The following is a 22,162-nucleotide window of genomic DNA, read 5'->3' on the forward strand; positions in this document are numbered from 1 at the left end:
GCCATCAGTAAACATTTTTTTTTTTTTTAAACACCACCCTTAGCACTGGGAGGAGGTGGGGTGTTCATTTTGGTATATACAGTGATGTACAGATTTAAGTTGCATTTAGCAGATAGATTGCTAGGTATTCCAGCACCATTTACCGAACGAACTTTCATTTCCTTATTATCTGGGAAGACGTCCTTGATTTCCCACAAATATCAGATGTAGAACTTATTTTTGCATACCAGGTTCTGCCTCTGGGCTTTCTATTTTGTCCCAGAGACCCAGTACCAGAATATTTAAATCACTGTGTCGTTAAACACGTTTTAATATCTGATAGGACCAGTTTCTGCGCATTGCACATTTTTTTTTTTTTCCTTTCAGGAACGTGTTCAGGCCCGCGGCAGGGGGCGGGGTCGCGCCTCCTCCGCGGCTCTGGTTCCAGTGGAGCCTCACCGACGCGGAGATGGAAAGCCCGAGGCTGCTCCCGGCTGGTGGGACACGACAGAGCGGCGGTGCTCGCAGCCCCGCGGGCGCCAGCCGGTTCCACGGCGGCCCTGACCCGCGGGCTGGCCAGGTCCCCGCGCGCCGCCTCCTGCTGCTCCGGGGCCCCCAAGATGGCGGGCCCGGGAGGCGGCACGAGGAGGCCCGCACGGCCTCACGGGGCCCGGGCCCGAGCCTGTTGGCCCCGAGGTTGGACCACGCTGGCGGCGGCGACAGCGATGACTTCTTCCTGGTGCTGCTGGACCCGGCGGGTGGCGACGTGGAGACCACGGGCGCCGGCCAGGCCGCAGGGCCTGTATGGAGGGAGGAGGCCGAGCCGGTCCCACAGCTCCAGCAGGGTGAGAGTGGCGCGAATCCCGCGGGCCGCCGGGCGCTAGGCCCTGGCTGCCAGTCCGCAGTCCCCGCCCCATCCCCGGCTGAGAACCCGATCCCCGCCCCAGGCCTGGGACCCGCCGCGGCCTTCACGGGCACGGTCACCATCCACAACCAAAACCTGCTGTTGCGCTTCGAGAACGGTGTCCTCACCCTGGCCACGCCCCCGCCGCCAGCCTGGGAGCCTGGGGTCGCGCCTGCCCCTCACCCTGGGGGTCTGATGGCTCCGCAAGCCGGGGTCCCGCACGCCGCCCAGGCCAGCGACTGCCCAGAGCTGCCGCCCGACCTCCTGCTGGCTGAGCCGGCTGAACCGGCGCCGGCCCCAGCGCCTGAGGAGGAGGCAAAGGGCCGGGCCGCAGCCGAAAGTCCCCCCCGCAGGCCGCTGGGCCCAGGCCCGGGCGTGGTGCTGTACCTGTGTCCCGAGGCTCAGTGCGGACAAACCTTCGCCAAGAAGCACCAGCTGAAGGTGCACCTGCTGACTCACAGCAGCAGCCAGGGCCAGCGGCCCTTCAAGTGCCCCCTGGGCGGCTGTGGCTGGACTTTCACCACCTCCTACAAGCTCAAGAGGCACCTGCAGTCGCACGACAAACTGCGGCCCTTTGGCTGCCCTGCAGAGGGCTGTGGCAAGAGCTTCACCACGGTTTATAACCTCAAGGCACACATGAAGGGGCATGAGCAGGAGAACTCGTTCAAATGCGAGGTGTGCGAGGAGAGCTTCCCCACTCAGGCCAAACTCAGCGCCCACCAGCGCAGCCATTTCGAGCCCGAGAGGCCATACCAGTGCGCGTTTTCTGGCTGCAAGAAGACGTTTATCACAGTGAGTGCCCTGTTTTCCCATAACCGTGCCCATTTCAGGGAACAGGAACTTTTTTCCTGCTCTTTTCCTGGTTGCAGCAAACAGTACGACAAGGCTTGTCGCCTGAAAATTCACCTGCGGAGCCACACCGGTGAGAGACCTTTCCTTTGTGACTTTGACGGCTGTGGCTGGAACTTCACCAGCATGTCCAAGCTCTTAAGGCACAAAAGGAAGCACGAGGATGACCGGAGGTTCATGTGCCCTGTGGAAGGCTGTGGGAAATCTTTCACAAGGGCTGAGCATCTGAAAGGCCACAGCATAACCCACCTGGGCACAAAGCCATTTGTGTGCCCTGTGGAAGGCTGCTGTGCCAGGTTCTCTGCTCGCAGTAGTCTTTACATTCACTCCAAGAAACACTTGCAGGACGTGGACACTTGGAAAAGCCGCTGCCCAGTCTCTACTTGTAATAAACTCTTCACATCCAAGCACAGCATGAAGACCCACATGGCCAAAAGGCACAACCTTGGCCAGGATCTCTTAGCTCAGCTAGAAGCTGCAAATTCTCTTACCCCCAGCAGTGAACTTACCAGCCAGGGACAGAGTGATCTCAGTGATGCAGAGCTAGTGTCTCTCTTCTCTGATGTGCCTGGCAGTAGTTCGGCTGCAGTGCTGGACACAGCATTGGTGAACTCTGGAATCTTAACTATTGATGTGGCTTCTGTGAGTTCAACTCTGGCAGGAAGCCTCCCTGCTAATAATAATAATTCCTTGGGGCAGGCTGTGGACCCTCGGGCCTTGATGGCCACCAGTGACCTTCCTCAAAGTCTGGATACCTCTCTGTTTTTTGGAACGACAGCCTCTGGCTTTCAGCAGAGTCCCTTAGATATGGATGATGTTCCAAGTCTAAGTGTGGGGCCATTGGCATCTCTGGGCTCTTTGGCTATGAAAAACTCGAGTCAAGAGCCCCAAGCTTTGACCCCCAGCAGTAAGCTAACAGTGGACACAGATGCTCTGACTCCTTCAAGCACCCTTTGTGAAAACAGTGTCTCAGAACTACTGCCGCCAACCAAAGCAGAATGGAATGTACATCCTGACTCCGACTTCTTTGGGCAGGAGGAGGAAACCCAGTTTGGCTTCTCCAATGCAGCAGGAAACCATGGTTCTCAGAAAGAAACAGATCTTATCACAGTGACTGGCAGCTCATTTTTGGTATGAACTAACTATTAATTCCTTGCCACGTGGCTTATTCTTGTGAATTACACTCAATTTTTTAGGATATTCTGGACTAAATGTTTAACTGCAGTCATTTCTTAGAGGTTTGAAAAAGAAAAACACCCTGGGCTCTAAGTTTGGAGATTTTAAATTATGATCTTGACCCTGGAACTCTCAAGTTGTGTGACCCTGAGCAAGTCACTTAACCTATCTGAGCCTTAATTTCCTTATTTATAAAATGAGGTGGTTTGAATAGATGTTGTTTCTAAGTTCTTTTAAGTCTGTATTTAATGATTTTGTGCTCTTTCTTAAAAATTTTAGGAAATCTTACCTTGATTAACTGTTGCATGTACTTCTAATGTAAGGAAAATGCATTGAGAGTTAATCATCAGAATGTAGAACTGGTGTTTAACTTTAAAATTTAATGGAAATTTTGCAGAATGTCAAAATATTTCTAAAATCTAGTGTTAGAGTTTGAAAAAAAAAGAAAGCTGAGTATATGGGTTAGTTTTGTTTGCCTCCTTATATTTTAGCTTCTTTTCTTCTTCTCCTTCCCCCCTCCTCCCTCCTCCCCCTTCTTCTTCCTCCTCTGCCTCCTCTTGTTCTTCTTCATGTTTATTTTTATTTTTATTTATGGAAGGCTGTGTTGTGGAAAGTGACAGAGCTTTGATATGAATCAGACTCAGAAATATTGATTTTGTGGTGTTGCATAAGTGGCCTTATAGAAGTCATTTAGCATCAGTAAGCCTCAGTTCGCCAGCTGTACAATGGTCTTTATAATGTAAATATACTTGTTCCATTGTAGACTTATTTTTCTATCCTAGGAGTTAGTTTTGACGGTAGAATGTTAATGTGCTTTTGCATGTTTTAGCATCTTTGTCACTTTGGCATGTTTTGGCATCTTTATCACTTCTCCTGCTCCTCTCATTCCTTCCTCAAGGAGAACGAGTTAGCATAATTAAATATGACATTTATGCAAGCAAAAACATTTATGAATGTTAAGAATCAGGGAAGGGAATATCTTTCTTCCACAAATTAATTTGGATTTTTCTCCATACGATTCCTGTGTAACATTGCCCCCAGGTCCATTAGTCCAAATTATAGTATCTTTGCTCTGCAATCAAAGCCAGCCCATAAAGTGAATATATAGAGCCTGTGATTCCAAGAAAAATCTGGCAATGGATCAGAGTGACATTTTCTCTCTTTATGTCCCAGAGAGCTCATTGCTTGCCTTCTCCCTCAGTTGGAATGAGAGGTTCCATTTGCATTTTGAGTAAATATTGTTTGTCTTACATGAGTATAGCATTTTATAGTTTATGTAGCACGTTCACAACTTATATTTGAGCCTCACAATATTGTGAGATAGTTGTGGCAAAGTTTTAACTATAACTTATATTAAAACTTTAAATTTACCAAACTCACATTATAAATGAAATTTATATTTATTATATATATACAGATATATATAAATTTCCATTTTATTCTTCTGAGTTTCATGATCACTTTTGTTTTTAACTACTTTTTCTCTTCCATCGTAATTGATGTCTGTTCCCTTTTGCCACGTCTTGTCTTTCTCCAACCTATTCTTTAACATGTGCATATCAGTCTATGTCATGATCTCTTTTTAAATTTTAATTAGACGGGTCATTTTCATGGTCACGATCTCTCAGCCATTCCCCTCATGGCCCATTCTTCAGTCACAGTATTTACTGTAAGTCTGAGTATGCGGTACAATATTATTTTCGGGATTTAGATGTCAGTGTGTTTCTATATAATTCAAATGATAATGGGGATATTTTTATGTAAGGTTTTAATAAGACATGTTCTTTTACTTTTCTAAATTTTGTCCCCATGTTGTTCTGCTAGAAAACACTATTTGCTCTGAAACATTCTAGTCCATTATTGCTTGCCTGTAGATGTTTGTGGATGACAATTACAGCACTTTGGTAGTGCACTTTATAATTTGCCACTTTGAAATGCAACTGTATTATCTTTCTGGTTTTTAAATTGGTTGTGCTCATTCAGTGAAAAAACAAGAAGTATATACATAAATTTGTAATTCAAAGAAGTTGTCAGAGTATGATTGTTTCTAACCATTTAGCCATTCTCTCTCAGCACTTTGAAAAGATTTTAAGCCCATTTTGGAAATGTGTTGTTATTACTTAAGTCCTCTTAAATAGACTTCTTTTTCTTTTCCTATAGATAGGAATATAGAGGCCTGAGGTAAATTGTAAGAATATTTTAACATTATTTCACTTTGTTTCTTTAATCCCTCAATCCTTTGCCCTTTCATTAGAGCTATTATAGTCTGTGGAATTTTCTTTTTTTTAAATTTTATTTATTTATTTGAAAGAGAGAGAGTAAGCAGTGGGGAGGGGCACAGAGAGAGAGAAATACAGAGAGGGAAAGAAGCAGACTGCCTGCTGAACAGGAAGCCCAACACAGGACACCATCCCAGGACCTGGAGACCATGACCTGAGCTGAAGGCAAATGATTAACTGACTGAGCCACCCAGGAGCCCCTATGTGGAATTTTCAATGGACAAATTTTACTTTTCTTGAAGATAGAAAATCTTGTAATTTTTGTGGTCTCACACAGTTTCTTTCAATTTGTTCAAAAAATTTATTTTTCAATACAATTTTCCCAATATGATGGTGAAAATGGCATGACATTACAGTCAGAAGTGTGACTACAAACATAATGGCTACATTTCTGTTAGTGTTGGCCTAAATATGCCATTTTAAAACAAATAATGGGACAGGATTCAATGTTATCTCATTTGCCTCACTCGCCTCTTAAATCCTTGATTTATGAAGATTTTGCCAACTGAAAACAGTAACAAAATGCTCTGCAGAAAGGTTTGCATCCAGGGAAGTCTGTTGAACATGTTCATCATGAGTTAAAATATGTTAATCTTGACATTTTTACCATTATTTCATTATTGTATTACATAATTTTTATTGAAGTGAAACTTGATAGAATATGAGGATCACTTTTCTTTGTGGATTAAATCTTCATATTCTCATCCAGGAAAAAGAAGACTTGGTATAACAGGGTACTCATGACTATTCTTTGATTCTAGATAAAATATTGATTAACTCCATTTTGGGGAATACTCATAATTCCTTAGTAAGTATGGATACCAAACAGATCCACTTGATGATACTTTAGATGGAGCTCTTTCAAAATATGTGCTAATTAAAATATAAGACTGAGCTAAAACTTTTGTATATATTGCTTTTGAACAAAACATTTCCTTGGCAATTAAAAAAAAATAAAATGTGTTGGGAACTGAGAGAACAGATTATTTAAACTCTTTGTCAGAACAAAACTATATCTGAAAAGCAAAGCATGTACTATAAACTAAATTTTATATTTGTCAAGTCTGGGTTGACAGGGCCTTTGGTAACAGTTTTTAAGCTAGGAAACTCACTGTATTTCAAGTTAATTTACTGACTACTTAAAAAATACAAGGTAGAGTACTAGGAATATAGACAAGAGGAGTAAAATGTAAGCCACATCTTAATTTTGGAAAGGACATGGGAATTCACATAATAAATATTTCACAACTAAACAATATCAAGAAACATGATTTCAGGGGATGCCTGGGTGGTTCAGTTGGTTAAGCAGCTGCCTTCGGCTCAGGTCATGATCCCAGCGTCCTGGGATAGAGTCCCACATCGGACTCCTTGCTCGGCAGGGAGCCTGCTTCTCCCTCTGCCTCTGCCTGCCATTCTGTCTGCCTGTGCTCGCTCTCTCCCCCTCTCTCTCTCTGATAAATAAATAAAAAATCTTTAAAAAAAAAAGAAACATGATTTCAGACACCAAGTTAATGGCTTGGAGGAAAAGGAGGGGCAGTATTCATGCTTTAATGGATGGTTAGGTTTAGTTATATTGAGAAGAGAGTAGGTGAATTCTAGCCAGGGAGAAAAGCAACAGAAATAATTTGGAATAGGCCACATGACACTGGAAAGACAATCTAGTTCAGGCTTATGTTTGCTAAGTTCTGGGTGTTGGGGTTAGACTGCCAGTATGAAGTTTAACTCTAAAGAGCTATGAAAATCAGTCATAGTGGATAAGACTTAATTATGGGCATGGTCTTAATCATGCCCATAATAAATGTGAAGATATTTTAAGAAAGGATGTCAAGTGATAAATAAATAGAAAGTTTAACATAGTAGAAATACATAATGTAAATTTGATGGATGGGGAGATAAAATCATTTAGGAGTCCATTGTAAAATAATTTCAGGGTGCTGTGATTAGGACCTGTAGAGGAATCATGACAGGAAGTGAGAGATATTAGAGATATTCCCAAATTGATGAAACAAATATAACTTGGTGACTCATCGACTATATGAGACATCCATCAGAAAAAGAAAGCAAGATGGGGTGGCTGGGTGGCTCCGTTCGTTAAGTGGCCGACTCTTGATTTTGGTCTGGTCATGATCTCTGTGTCAGGAGATCAAGCACCAGGTCAGGTTCTGTGCTCAGTTAAGAGTCTGCTGGAGGGGCGCCTGGGTGGCTCAGTGGGTTAAGCCGCTGCCTTCGGCTCAGGTCATGATCCCAGAGTCCTGGGATCGAGTCCCGCATCGGGCTCTCTGCTCAGCAGGGAGCCTGCTTCCCTCTCTCTCTCTCTCTGCCTGCCTCTCTGTCTACTTGTAATCTCTGTCTGTCAAAAAAAAAAAAAAAAAAATTAAAAAAAAAAAAAAAAAAAGAGTCTGCTGGAGATTCTCTTCCTCTCCATCTACCCCTCCTCTCAGCTCACACTCTCTCACTCTTTCTAAAATAAGTAAATAAATAAATCTTAAAAAGAAAGCAAGATCTGAAATGACTAGGGATTTCTTGGAGACTATAAAATTACATTTCATTATCATGAGCAAGAAGGATATTGAAATCTTTTCAGGAGTACCTATGGAAAGATGATTAGGGCATGTTTAGTTCATTGAGAAGTGATAGATTATAGTTACCTACTATACTGTAAACTATACATATTGTGTATTATACAATAATCTCTTCCTTACTATGAATATTAAACAGATACTTTATGGTATTTAATAATATAATAAATTCTCCATAATTTGGGAGATGCTGTTCAGTCATCGATTTCAATATTTCCTCAATATAAACATTGTTAGATTAAATTTTATCTGCATTTTTCTCAAACTGGAAGAGATAGGCCTAGGGTTGTCTAAAACTAACTTCCATGTGATCTTTGGGGCTCTTTCCTAATAATGCCTGTGTCATTGACTGATACGGTATGGGAACTCAGTCACAGGATAACATCCTCTGTTATTTCTATACCCCAAAATATTTGTCCTTTTTATTGTTACCCTTACCACTATTGGTGATAACTTAGAAGGAATGGAGTCCAAAGAAAAATGAGAACAAGTAAGTTATATTTTAAAGTATTTTCATCATAAAAAGTAAGCCTCCACATAGTTTCCTATCACTTTATTCACATTTTGTTGGATTTCTTTCTTCACTGGTTTGTTTTCAACATAAACAATTATTAATAAAGGTGAGTAAGGAGAAAATGAAAAAGACATTTTTTAAATTTTTTTTAAAGATTTTATTTATTTATTTGACAGAGATCACAAGTAGGCAGAGAGGCAGGCAGAGAGAGAGAGGAGGAAGCGGGCTCCCTGCTGAGCAGAGAGCCCGATGCGGGACTCGATCCCAGGACCCTGAGATCATGACCTGAGCCGAAGGCAGCGGCTTAACCCACTGAGCCACCCAGGCGCCCCTGAAAAAGACATTTAAAAGCTAATTGAAATAATTCTAACAATGGAGGGAAGTCAATGATTCTTAAGAACACTAATAAGATTTGAATCCCTTGGGAATATCTCTTGTTACCAGTTTACTATAAAACTGATAATTATTGAGTGCTTACTCTGTGTGAAACACTATAAATTATTAACACAAAAGTATATTTAATCAATTCATTTAAACAAGTATTTTTGAGTGAATATTTGACAAATTCTGTCTTTGTGCTTATACACATTAAGATATAAACAAAGAAATAAAAACATAGCAATGAAAATAATATATAATCAAGTTCTAAATGTTTATAATTTGGAATAATACAGATTTAAATAGAATAACAGTTGGCATTCTCAGAATGTGGATTATAGCAATGAGGAAAAACCCAAAGCACATATTATCAAATCTATTTCAAAAAATTTGAAGAATCTAAAATTTAATCTGGGATGCAGCTATTAGGATAAACTATCCTAAATTAAAATTTACACAAAACTTTGAACGGTAGCTTAATTACAACAAAATCTTTGGGAAATGAACTTTAAATTTTGCGTTTATTTTTAGTTATTCTAAATTAGAATCCTGGATATAGTCAGTGTTCATCAGTGTACACATATACACACATACCTGCGTACATATATCTGAAAGTGATATTTTGAAATTGTATAAAAACAAATATGCTATTTTCAAATGAATTAGCACGCAAATAAATGGTATTAAGCTAAATAAAATTTCCTCATAATATACACAAAAGAAAACTTAATTTTCTGAAGCAAACAAAAAAATCCCCACAGACTTTAATTAGAAAGTAATTATTTCATGCAGGTACACTAGTTGAAAAGACGGGTATATAAATTTGATGTGATATTTAGGATTGAGAACTGGAATTCTGCGTGGAGAATCCCGAGAATTCACCAATCATATGGTAACTGTCAGAATAATCATCTAGTAAGCATTTAACTTTCTGAATAAAATACAGGTAGCTTAATACATTTGGAATAGCAAAATAAAACTCTTTAGTGACAAGCAATGTTGTTTTCAGGGTACAAAATAACTACAAATGGTAGCAAAAACAAAGACATTTCAATTCTTCAAGTGTTTGAACTTTGGGATAAACCCAAGAAATTATTAGTCTTTATCAGGACTTATTTCCCTTTCCTGTTTATGCTGCCATCAGTGTGAGACTACATTACACTGGATGTGGAAGAAAGTAGCTGATCACATGTCTGTTTATGAGGAAATCAGCCAAAATAGAGAGCTGAACTGGAAATTCCACAGGCAATGACTCAGTAAATAGAGCAGCAGTTTATTCTAGGCAGGTTCCAATTTTAGATTATGTGCTGCTAGATGGAATGAGTACTTTTTTCCTCTCAATTCAGGTTGGCATTCTAGTTAATACTAAATTTAGCACTTGGAGTTTCTATGAAATTCAACATTTTTTCCCTGTAAAATTACCTTATGTTCCTGTGCTTCTTAGAGCTAATTATTATTTTATTTTTAATTATCAATAGTATCAATAAACACTGTATCAGAAGCTATGACATAGAGAAAAAAGAGATGCCATATATTTTTTATTGTCTCACTTTTTGAGGTGTTGATTAAGTGAAGCTTATTTTTCTCTGGGGTATGTCACTATTGTTTATGTAATCTTGCTGATTAATCTTATATATTTTAGAACATATTATAGTCCATTTTTAGAAGTCCATTTAGAAGTCTGCAACATTGAATTTTTGATGAGTCCCTAAAAATTTGGTTGCCTTGTATTTTATTCAATTTTTATAGTAGGTGGTGGATAGTCCTTTTCACTGCTTAAATATACTGAGTATCATAAAAATTCATGGCTCACAGGAATTTTTTTGCAAAGTGATCCTGATTGTTCTAGACTTCAGATCTCTTTGGGGGGCAAAAATTCCTCAAAGTTTAAGTGGTACCTGGATTTACAAAAATCATTAAGGATTCCTCCAAAAAATGGAAATAAGAAAATAAAATTGAAATAAAATTGAAACAACAACAGAGAAAGAAGTTAATTTTGTTTCATAGCCAAGTGTTTTAGTTTTTCCTAAGTATCTTTGGTTGACAACATCTGGATAAAAGCACAATGGCAATTTTGAAACATGCCTTGTATTTTCCAATTACAGTTAGTAATACAAAAATTTCAAATAGATGTTATTACAATATTGGTCATCTATCTGTCTAATAACCATCTGACTTTCTGAAGTTTCATGAAGATAGTAAAAAGTAAAAAGTTTTCCAACTTTAGGACTATGAAATGCCAAAATGTGCTTCATATGGCAGATAATCTTGGTAGTTGGTGTTTTTAACTATTTCTACTACAAATGTCCTTTAAAGTGGATTATTAGTTTTTAGGGTGTTCAGTTTTATAAGTTTTTCTTATATATTTTGAAACTAGGTATGTATTTTATTAGATATGTAATTTGCAAATATCTTCTCCTATGTTATAGGTTTCATTTTAGTTTTGTTGATCATTTCCTTTGCTGTGCAGAAGCTTTTAATTTTGATGAAGTCCCACTAGTTTATATTTACTTTTGCTTCACTTGTCTTAGGATACATACCTAGAAAGAAGTTGCTATATATTATGTTAAAGAAGTTATTGTCTGTGTTCCCTTCTAGGATTTTTATGATTCAAGACCTCACATTTAGGTTTTAATCCATTTTGAGTTTATTTTTGTGTATGGTATAAGAAAGTGGTTCAGTTTCATTGTTTTGCATGGTGCTGTCCAGTTTTCCTAACACTATTTATTTGAAGAAACTGTCTTTTACCCACTGGATATTCTTTACTGATTTGTTGAAGATTAATTGACCATATAGTTGTGGGATCATTTCTGGATTTTCTATATATGTGTCTGTTTTTGTGCCAGTACCATACTGTCTTGATTACTATGGCTTTGTAGTATAACTTAAAGTCCAGAATTGTGATGCCTCCAGCTTTTCTTTTCTTTTTCACGGTTGCTTTGGCTACTTGAGGTCTTTTGTGGTTTCATACAAATTTTGGGATGGTTTGTTGTAGGTCTGTGAGAAATACTGTTGGTGTTTTGATAAAGATTACATTAAATGTGTAGAATGCCTTGGGCAGTATAGATATGTTAACAATGTTTTTTCTTCTAATCCATGGGCATTGAATCTTTTTCCCATTTCTATCCTTCACCTTTAGTTTCTTTCATCAGTGTTTTATAATTTTTCCCCCACTGGAAAATAATTTTCAGAGTACAGGTCTTTCCACCTCTTTGGTTAGGTTTATTTTTAAGTTTCTTGTTGCTTTTAGCGTGATTATAAATGGGATTGAGTCCTTAATTTCTCTTTCTGCTGCTTCATTATTGTTGTATAGAAATGCAACAGATTTCTGTACACTGATTTTGTATCCTGCAACTTTACTGAATTTGTTTATCAGTTCTACCAGGATTTTTTTTGCGGGGGAATCTTTCAGGTTTTCCCTGTAGAGTGTCATGTCATTTGCAAATAGGTAAAGTTTTACTTCTTCCTTGACAACTTGAATGCCCTTTATTTCTTTTTGTTGTCTGATTGCTAAGGCTAGGACTTAGAGTACTATGTTAAATAAAAGTAGTGAGGGAGATATCCTTGTCTTGTTCCTGACTATAGGGGTAACACTCTCAGTTTTTCCACATTGAGGATTATATCAGCCATGGTTTTCTATGTGTGGCTCTTATTATGTTGAGGTATGTACCCTCTAATCCCACTGTGGTGAGGGTTTTTAGCATGAATCAATGTTGTATTTTGTCAAATGTTTTTTCTGCATCTATTGAAATGATTATATGGTTCTTATCCTTTATTTTATTAATTTGATGTATCACATTGACTGATTTGTTAATATTGAATTTGCAGACCAGGAATAAATCCAACTTCATTGTGATGAATGATTTTTTTAATGTGTTGTTAGATTCAGGTTGCTAGTATGTTATTGATAATTTTTGCATCTATGTTCATCAAGAATATTGCCCTGCAGTTCTCTTTTTTAGTGTTGTGTTTTTCTGGTTTTGGTTTCAGGGTAATGCTGGTCTCATAGAAATAACTTTTAAGTTTCCCTTCCTTTTCAGTTTTTTGGAATAGTTGGAGAAGAATAGGTATTACCTCTTCTTTAAGTATTTGATAGAATTCACCTGTGAAGCCATCTGGCCCTGGACTTCTGTTCATTACAAGTTTTTGTTTATTACAGATGCAATTTTGTTGCCAGTTATAGGTCTGTTCAAGTTTTCTATTTCTTCCTGTTTCAGTTTTAATAGTTTATATGTTTCTAGGAATTCATCCATTTCTTCTAGGTTGTCCAATATCTTGGCATGTATTTGTTTGTTTTTCTGTAGCGTTGGTTATTTCTCATCTCTTATTTGTGATTTTATCTAGATCCTCTTTTCTTTTTGATAAGCCCGGGTAGGGGTTTATCAATTTTTTTCAAAAACCTAGCTCCTAATTCCATTGTTCTGTTCTATGAGTTTTTTCTTCTTCATGTCTATATCATTTATTTCTGCTCAAATCTTAATTTTTTACTTCCTTCTGCTTGCTTTAGCTTTTGCTTGTTGTTCTTTTTCTAGTTCCCTTAGGTTTAAGAGTAGGTTGTTTATTTGAGATTTTTCTTATCTTGAGGTAGGCCTGTATTGCTATATACTTCCTCATAGGACCGCCTTTGCTGCATCCCAGAGGTTTTGGAACATTGTGTTTTCATTTTCATTTGTTACTTTGCACTTTTTTTATTACTTATTTGACTTCCTGATTGACCCATTCATTGTTTTGTAGCATGTTCTTCAACCTCCATATATCTGTGCTCTTTCTAATATTTTTCTTGTGGTTGACTTCTAGTTTCATAACATTGTGGTTAGAGAAGATGCATGGTAGGATTTTGATTTTTTTTAATTTGTTGAGGCCTGTTTTGTAAGCTATTATGTGATCTATTCCGGAGAATTTCCATGTACACTTGAAAAGAATGAGTATTCTGCTGCTTTAGGATGGCAGGTTCTGAATATATCTGCTAAGTTCATCTGGTCCACTGTGCCATTCAAAGCTATTGCTTCCTTATTGATTTTCTGTTTAAATGATCTGTCCTTTGATGTAAGGGTGTTAAAGTCCCCTATTATTATTATATAATTATCAATTAGATCCTTTATGTTTGTTGTAACTGTTTTATGTATTTTGATGCTCCTATGTAGGGTCCATAAATATTTACAATTGTTATATCTTCTTATTGGATTGTCCCTTTTATTATTATATAGTGTCCTTTTTTATCTCTTGTCACAGTCTGTTTTAAAGTCTACTTTGTTTGATCCAAGAAGGCGGTGGATAATAGAACCCTAGGCTCACCTGGTCCCAAGAGTACAACTAGATAACTATCAGTCATCCTAAATACTCCAGAAATCAACCTGAAGCCTAACAGAACAATCACAGGGAGAGAGAGGCCACATCAAAGAAGGCAGAACATTTGGAGACATGGGTTAGTTGAGGAAAGGACTGTGGATGCTGCAAAGAGGAGAGAGCTGTGGTCATAAAGAAGGGTGAGAGAATGAGGGGGGAGCACAAAAGGGGAATGCACAAGGAGAACATTTCCCCAAAGCCTTTGGCTGAGAAAATAAGAGGGGCTGGATTTTGTGAGTTCTTGCACCCAATGAGGCCTAAAGCCTGAAGACATTTCTGTGGAATGTAGAAAGATATTTGCAAGTGACAAATCCAAGGAAGGGCTAGTATCCACAATCTATAAAGAATTTAGAAAACTCAACACCTGGGGCCCCTGGGTGGCTCAGTCGTTAAGTGTCTGACTTTGGCTCAGGTCATGAACCCAGGGTCCTGGGATTGAGCCCTGCATAGGGCTCCCTGCTTGGCAGGAAGTCTGCTTCTCCCTCTCCCACTCCCTCTGCTTATGTTCCTTCTCTTGCTCTTTCTCTCTCTGTCAAATAAATAAATAAAATATTTTAAAAAGACAGAGAGAGAGAGAGAGAGAATGAAAACTCAATACCCAAAAAACAAATAACCCAGTTAATAAATGGGCAGAAGACATGAACAGACATTTCTCCAAAGAAGACATAGATGGCCAACAGACACAAGGGAAGTTATTCAACACCCTTTATCATCAGGGAAATGCAAATCAAATCTACAAGGACATATCACTTCTCACCTGTCAGAATGGCTAAAATCAACAACACAAGAAACAACAGATGTTAGTGAGGAAGTGGGGAAAAGAAAACCCTCTTGCAACGTTGGTGGGAATGCAAACTGGTGTAGCCACTGCAGTAAATAGTATAGAGATTCCTCAAAAACTAAACAATAAAACTAGCCTATAATCCAATAACTGCACTACTTGGGATTTTCCTCAAAGAATATAAAATACTAATTCAAAGGGATATATGCCCCTCAATGTTTATGGCAACATTATCTCCTATAGCCAAGTTATAGAAACAGCCCAAGTGTCCATGGAATGATGAATGGATAAAGATGTGGTTTATATTTATGATGGTGTATTAGCCACATAAAAAATGAAATTTTTCCATTTGCAAGTACATGAATGAAGCTAGAGATTGTTATGCTAAGTGAAATAAGTCAGTCAGAGAAAGACAGATACCATATGATTTCACTGATATCTGGCAAATAAGAAACAAAACAAATGATCAAAGGGACAAAAGAGAGAGAGACAAACAAAGAAACATATTTTTAACTTTAGAAAGCAAATTGATAGTGACCATATGGGAGGTAGGTGGGGAGATAGGTTCCATACATGATCAGGATTAAAGAGTGAATTTGTTGTGATGATAACAGAGTGTTGTATGGAAGTGTTGAATCACTATATTGTACACCTGAAACTAATATTACATTGTATGTTAATTAACTGGAGCTCAAATAAAAGCTTTTAAAAAAAAAGTCTACTTTGTTTGATATAAGTTTGCTACTCAACTTTATTTTAATATCCTTTTGCATGACAGATGCTTCTCCATCCCCTTACCTTCAATCTGCAGGTGTCTTTAGGTCTGAAATGAGTTGTAGGCAGCATATAGATGTGTCTTGATTTTTTTTAATCCATTCTGTCACCCTATATTCTTTAATATTTTATTTATTTATTTGACAGAGAGAGAGCACAGGCAGGGGGAGTGGCAGGCAGAGGGAGGGGAAGAAGCAGGGTTCCTGAAGAGCAGGGGTAGCCCGATGTGGAACTCAATCCTAGGACTCCAAGATCATGAGCTGAGCAAAAGGCAGTTGTTAAACCAACTGAGTCACCCAGGTGCCCCCACCTTTATTTGTTGGAGCATTTAGTCCATTCACATTCAAATTATTGAAAGATATGTATTTATTTTATCATTTTAGTTTTTGTGGTTGTTTCTGAAGAGTTTTTCTGATCTTTATTTCACTGCTGATGTATATGAATTTCTTTCTCTCTTTGTATGCTTATTAGTGGTATTTGATATATTGTTCCCATTAGGTTTGTATATAGCCTCTTCTGCATATAGTATCTACATTAAGCAGATGATCTTTTAAGTTTGCTGGTTCATGTGATTTATGTAAATCTTTGGCAAAAAAAAGACTGATAATGTTTTATAAAAATACATGTCTTCTGAATTATCAAGTTTAAGTATAATACAATAATGCAATTTTATTCTATTTGAGTGTGTTCTTGAGCTTATATAGATTTGTTGATTATATAAGCTGACATCATATCTATTAGAAGTTTAAGATTATTTATGTAACTGTGCATTTATAAAAAATTTCCTCATTCTGACAAGGTTTATTCAACAGTAATTATGCTTTATAATATGTCAACTTATTTTTGAAAATAAGCCTCATCTGTATATATATGTATTTATATACCACATCTTTTTTTATCCACTTATCTATTTTTTTTAAGTTTCTTCTGAGTGTTCCAGAATTCATTGTTTAGGCACCACACCCAGTGCTCCATGCAATATGTGCCCTCCATAATACCCACCACCAGGCTCACCCAACCTCCCACTCCCCTCCCCTCCAAAACCCTCAGTTTGTTCCTCAGAGTCCACAGTCTCTCATGGTGAATGCTAAGGTTTCTTCCAAATCTGAGCTATTGTAAACAATACTGCAATAAACATAAGGGTCCATATAATTTTTTGAATTTGTGTTTTGTTTTCTTTGGGTAAATACCCAGTACTGGAATTATTGGATATGTGGTAGTTCTATTTTTAATTTTTTGACAAACTTCCAATCTGTTTTCCACAATTGTTGCACTAATTTTCATTCCTACCAACAGTGCACAAGACTTCTTTACTCAACACATCTTCCTTATCAACATTTAGTTCTTGCATTTCTTATTTTATCCATTCTGACAGGTGTCAAGTGATATCTCACTGTAGTTTTGATTTGCATTTCCTAGAATATTAGTGATGGTGAGTACCTTTTCATGTGTCTTCTGGGCATTTGTATGTTCATCTTCAAAAACTGTCTATTCAGGTTCCCTGCCCATTTTTATTTGACTATTTGATTGCTTGGTGTGTGCAAGAGTGTGCAAGTGTGTGTGTGTGTGTGTGTGTGTGTGTGTTGAGTTGCATAAGTTCTTCATATATTTTGGATATTAACTCCTTAGGAGATATATCATTTGCAAATAACTTCTCCCATTCAGTAGGTTACCCTTTTGTTTTATTGATGGTTTCCTTTGCTGTGCAAAAGTTTTTCTTATTTTGCTGTCCCAGTAGTTTAATTTTCTTTTTGTTTCCCTTCCCTGAGGGGACATTATCTAGAAAAATGTTCTTACAGCTGATGACAAAGAGCTTACTTCATGTTTTCTTCTAAGAATTTAAGGGTTTAAGGTTTCACATTAAAGTTTATAATCCATTTTGAGTTTATTTTCATGTATTGTGTTAAAAGGTGGTCCAGTTTCATCATTTGCCCTGTAGCTATTCAGTTTTCTAACCACTATTTATCAAAGATGGTGTCTTATCTCCATTGTATAGTCTTGCAATTTTTGTCATAGATTAATTGGTCCTATAAGTGTGAGTTTATTTCTGGGATCTCTATTCTGTTTCATTGATATTTGTGTCTATTTTGTACCATATTGATTTTTTTGTGTTTTTATTTAAATTCCAGTTAGTTAACATACAGTGCAATATTAATTTCTGGTATACAAAATAGTGATGCAACACTCGATACAACACCTGGTGCTCATCACAAGCACACTCCTTAGTCCCGATTACCTACTTAACTGATCCCCCCCACACCTCCCTTCGGGTAAACATCTGTTTATTCTCTAGAGTTAAGAGTCCTTTTTTTTCTGTTTTGATTACTAAGGCTTTGTAGTATGTCTTGAAATCTGGGGTTGTCATACTCAGTCATTAAAAAAAAAATAAGATCTAATCGTTTACAACAAAGTGGGTGGGACTAGAGGGTATAATGCTAAGTGAAATAAGTCAGCCAGAGAAAGACAAAAACCATATGATTTTACTCATGTGGAATTTAAGAAACAAACAAATGGACATATAAAAAGAAACAAACAAAAGACAGAGACTTTAATTTTATTTATTTATTTATTTATTTATTTAATTTTTTCAATTTATTTATTTTCAGAAAAACAGTATTCATTATTTTTGCACGACACCCAGTGCTCCATGCAATCCGTGCCCTCTATGATACCCACCACCTGGTACCCCAACCTCCCACCCCCTACCCCTTCAAAACCCTCAGATTGTTTTTCAGGGTCCATAGTCTCTCGTGATTCACCTCCCCTTCCAATTTCCCTCAACTCCCTTCTCCTCTCTATCTCCCATGTCCTCCATGCTATTTGTTATGCTCCACAAATAAGTGAAACCATATGGTAATTGACTCTCTCTGCTTGACTTATTTCACTCAGCATAATCTCTTCCAGTCCCGTCCATGTTGCTACAAAAGTTGGGTATTTGTCCTTTCTGATGGAGGTATAATACTCCATAGTGTATATGGACCACATCTTCCTTATCCATTCGTCCATTGAAGGGCATCTTGGTTCTTTCCACAGTTTGGCGACTGTGGCCATTGCTGCTATAAACATTGGGGTACAGATGGCCCTTCTTTTCACGACATCTGTATCTTTGGGGTAAATACCCAGGAGTGCAATGGCAGGGTCATAGGGACGTCCTATTTTTAATTTCTTGAGGAATCTCCACACTGTTCTCCAAAGAAGCTGCACCAACTTGCATTCCCACCAACAGTGTAAGAGGGTTCCCCTTTCTCCACATCCTCTCCAACACATGTTGTTTCCTGTTTTGTTAATTTTGGCCATTCTAACTGGTGTAAGGTGATATCTCAATATGGTTTTAATTTGAATCTCCCTGAGGGCTAATGATGATGAACATTTTTTCATGTGTCTGATAGCCATTTGTATGTCTTGATTGGAGAAGTGTCTGTTCATATCTTCTGCCCATTTTTTGATATGTTTGCCTGTTTTGTGTGTGTTGAGTTTGAGGAGTTCATTATAGATCCTGGATATCAACCTTTAAGACAGAGACTTTTAAATACAGAGAATAAACTGTTTTCTTTTTGCCAGAGAGGTGGTGGGTGGAGGGATGGGTAAAATGGGTAAAATAGATAGAATGGATTAAGAGTACTTTTTATTTTTATTAATTTATTTATTTGTTAATTTCTTTTCAGTGTACCAGAATTCATTGTTTATGTACCACACCCAGTTTTCCATGCAATATGTGCCCTCAATAATACCCACCACCAGACTCACCAAACCTCCCACACCCCACCCCTCCAGAACCCTCAGATTGTTTTTCAGAGTCCATAGTCTCTCCTGGTTCGTCCCCCCCCAATCTCCCCCAACTACCTTCTCTTCTCCATGTCCCCATGTCCTCCATGTTATTTCTTATGCTCACAAGTAAGTGAAACCATATGATAATTGATTCTCTCTGCTTGACTTATTTCGCTCAGCATATCTAAAATTTTAAAAAAGGGTTTATTTATCTTGGTAACCTGAGTAATATGCAGTATTATTGATTCATTAATTGAAATTAATATAACAGTGTATGTCAATTATACCTCAATAAAATATAAAAATTAAAAAATAATCTTCACCTATTCTTTCTTTATTTCTTACACAATTTTCCCCATCTTTATTTGGTGTAGTAAAAAGGTATAATTGACCAATTAGAAATAATATAATATATACACTTAAAGACAGTTTCCAAGATATTTCTGATAACTTAAACCTTAGTCTTAAGCTAATTTAAGTATGTACGTTATACAGGATGTGCTTTTTAAAGAATTTATTTATTTATTTTAGAGATAGAGCATGAGCAGGGGTGAGAGCAAAGGGAGAGAGAGAGAAAGAATATCAAGCAAACTGCCCACTGAGTGTGGATTCTGATTCAGGGCTGAATTCCAGGACCCTGAGATCATGACCTGATTCAAAACCAAGAATATCATGCTTAAGTGATTGAGCCACTGAGGCACACCAAAGATATGCTTGTATTAAGGAAAAGGGGAGTAATTTTGTCCTAAAGTAAAATGACTTATTTTTCCAGAGCAAAAAGGAGGAGAATAAGGAACAGAAACTGAATGGTATGGAAAGTAGAAGTTTCATTAAAAAAGTAATTTTATTACTCATGGTCTAGCTGTATGTAATTTGATGGGTTTGTTTATAAGATTAAAAGAAAAAACATTAACTGCTTTATTATCAAAGAGTATACTACTGCAAAATCAAAATTCGTTTTTTCTCTGATAAAATTACACATTTTTCTTAGATTATTGATTTTTTTTAAACCAGAAACTTAAACTTTTTTTTTTTTTGACAAGACTTTTGGTAGTGCAGTCTTCAAATTCTTATTTTTAAATTATTATTATGTTCGATAAGCCAACATATAGATTATTGGTTTATTTTTAATAAGATGTTATAAAAGTTTTTCCTTTACCTTCTTAGTAATCTGCTTAGAGGGCAACAATTCTATGTCCTATCAGAATAATTTTCTGCACTTTATGTTAACTTTATCATGTCCTTGATTCTTTAAGAGAACCAAGTCTTTGCACTTTTAAGAGCAAAGGTTTTTGTGTTATTTTGTGGTTTTTTTTACAATTATGTTACATGCCATACTTATTTGTAAAATATTTTATTGTCACTTTGTTTAATTAGGTAGCCAAGTACTGTTTCCATAGTGACGTATGATATTATTTAACTCTCTAAATAATATTTAACCTCCTAACAAAAGTTGACATATTGTCTTCTCAAAATCAAATCCTGAATGATGATACTTTTTTTTTTTTTTTTAGAGAGAGAGAGAGAGAGTGTGTATGCGTGTGAGCAAGGGGTCATGGCAGAGAGAGTGGGAAAGAGAGAACCTTAAGCAGAATCTTAAGCCCCCCGATATGGGGCTCAGTTTTGCAACACTGAGATCATGATCTGAGCCAAAATCAAGAGTCAGATGCTCAACCAACTAAGCCACACAGACGTCCCCTAAATGATGTATTTTAATCTCAAATTGTCTTTGGAATTTCTCAGACAACTCCTAGAAAATTATAAAGTGTTTGCTTTTTCATCTTGTAAAAATAAAAGTGCTAAAAATAATTAAATTTATTTTATATTATAGAAGTTGTATGAGGCATTTTGTCAAATAAATGCTTAATCTTTCCCTGATTAAATTTGTATGGGTAGAATGTTCACATGATTTTTTTTTTTTAAGTTAACTTCCTAAAAGGTTTTCAATGTTCAGGATATGTTTCTGTTCATACCAATCATGGCAATGTTTTTGACTTACATTAGACAACAATGTTATGAGTCATAATGTCAATTACTTTTAAAAATGGTTACTTGGTTGCAATTTTATTTCATTAATTTAAATCTGATATATATTCTGGGGTAATGGTTTTCAAGTGAGGATTCACATGGTGGACCTATGGAGTCTTAATATATAGATTTTTTTAAATTTATTTTTTATTTTCAGCATAACAGTATTCATTATTTTTACACCACACCCAGTGCTCCATGTAATCCGTGCCCTCTAAAATACCCACCACCTAGTACCCCAACCTCCCACCCACCCACCAATTCAAACCCCTCAGATTGTTTTTTAGAGTCCATAGTCTCTCATGGTTCACCTCCCCTTCCAATTTCCCCCAACTCCCTCTCCTCTCTTTCTCCCCATGTCCTCCATGCTATTTGTTATGCTCCACAAATAAGTGAAACCATATGATAATTGACTCTCTCTGCTTGACTTATTTCACTCAGCATAATCTCTTCCAGTCCCATCCATGTTGCTACAAAAGTTAGCAAGACAGGAAACAACATGTGTTGGAGGGGATGTGGAGAAAGGGGAACCCTCTTACACTGTTGGTGGGAATGCAAGTTGGTGCAGCCTCTTTGGAGAACAGTGTGGAGATTCCTCAAGAAATTAAAAATAGAACTTCCCTATGACCCTGCCATTTCACTCCTGGGTATTTACTCCAAAGATATAGATGTCGTGAAAAGAAGGGCCATCTGTACCCCAAAGTTTATAGCAGCAATGGCCACGGTCGCCAAACTGTGGAAAGAACCAAGATGCCCTTCAACAGATGAATGGATAAGGAAGATGTGGTCCATATACACTATGGAGTA

At 37.5% G+C, this 22,162-nt stretch overlaps 1 protein-coding gene across 1 annotated transcript; it reads left to right on the top strand.

The window, feature by feature from the left end:
• Window positions 1-347: 347 nt before the first annotated feature.
• On the top strand, window positions 348-5,250 carry LOC116582877 (zinc finger X-linked protein ZXDB). Its single transcript, XM_032330691.1, has one exon. The coding sequence runs from the start codon at window positions 449-451 to the stop codon at window positions 2,867-2,869; it is 2,421 nt and encodes an 806-aa protein (XP_032186582.1). The 5' UTR covers window positions 348-448; the 3' UTR covers window positions 2,870-5,250.
• The last annotated feature ends 16,912 nt before the right edge of the window (window positions 5,251-22,162 follow it).

The sequence above is a fragment of the Mustela erminea genome, chromosome X, assembly GCF_009829155.1.
Source record: "Mustela erminea isolate mMusErm1 chromosome X, mMusErm1.Pri, whole genome shotgun sequence".
Taxonomy (NCBI): domain Eukaryota; kingdom Metazoa; phylum Chordata; class Mammalia; order Carnivora; family Mustelidae; genus Mustela; species Mustela erminea.

Excerpts from the sequence above, each read along its gene's own strand:
- LOC116582877 (XM_032330691.1), top strand. The coding sequence starts at position 449 with ATGGAAAGCCCGAGGCTGCTCCCGGCTGGTGGGACACGACAGAGCGGC.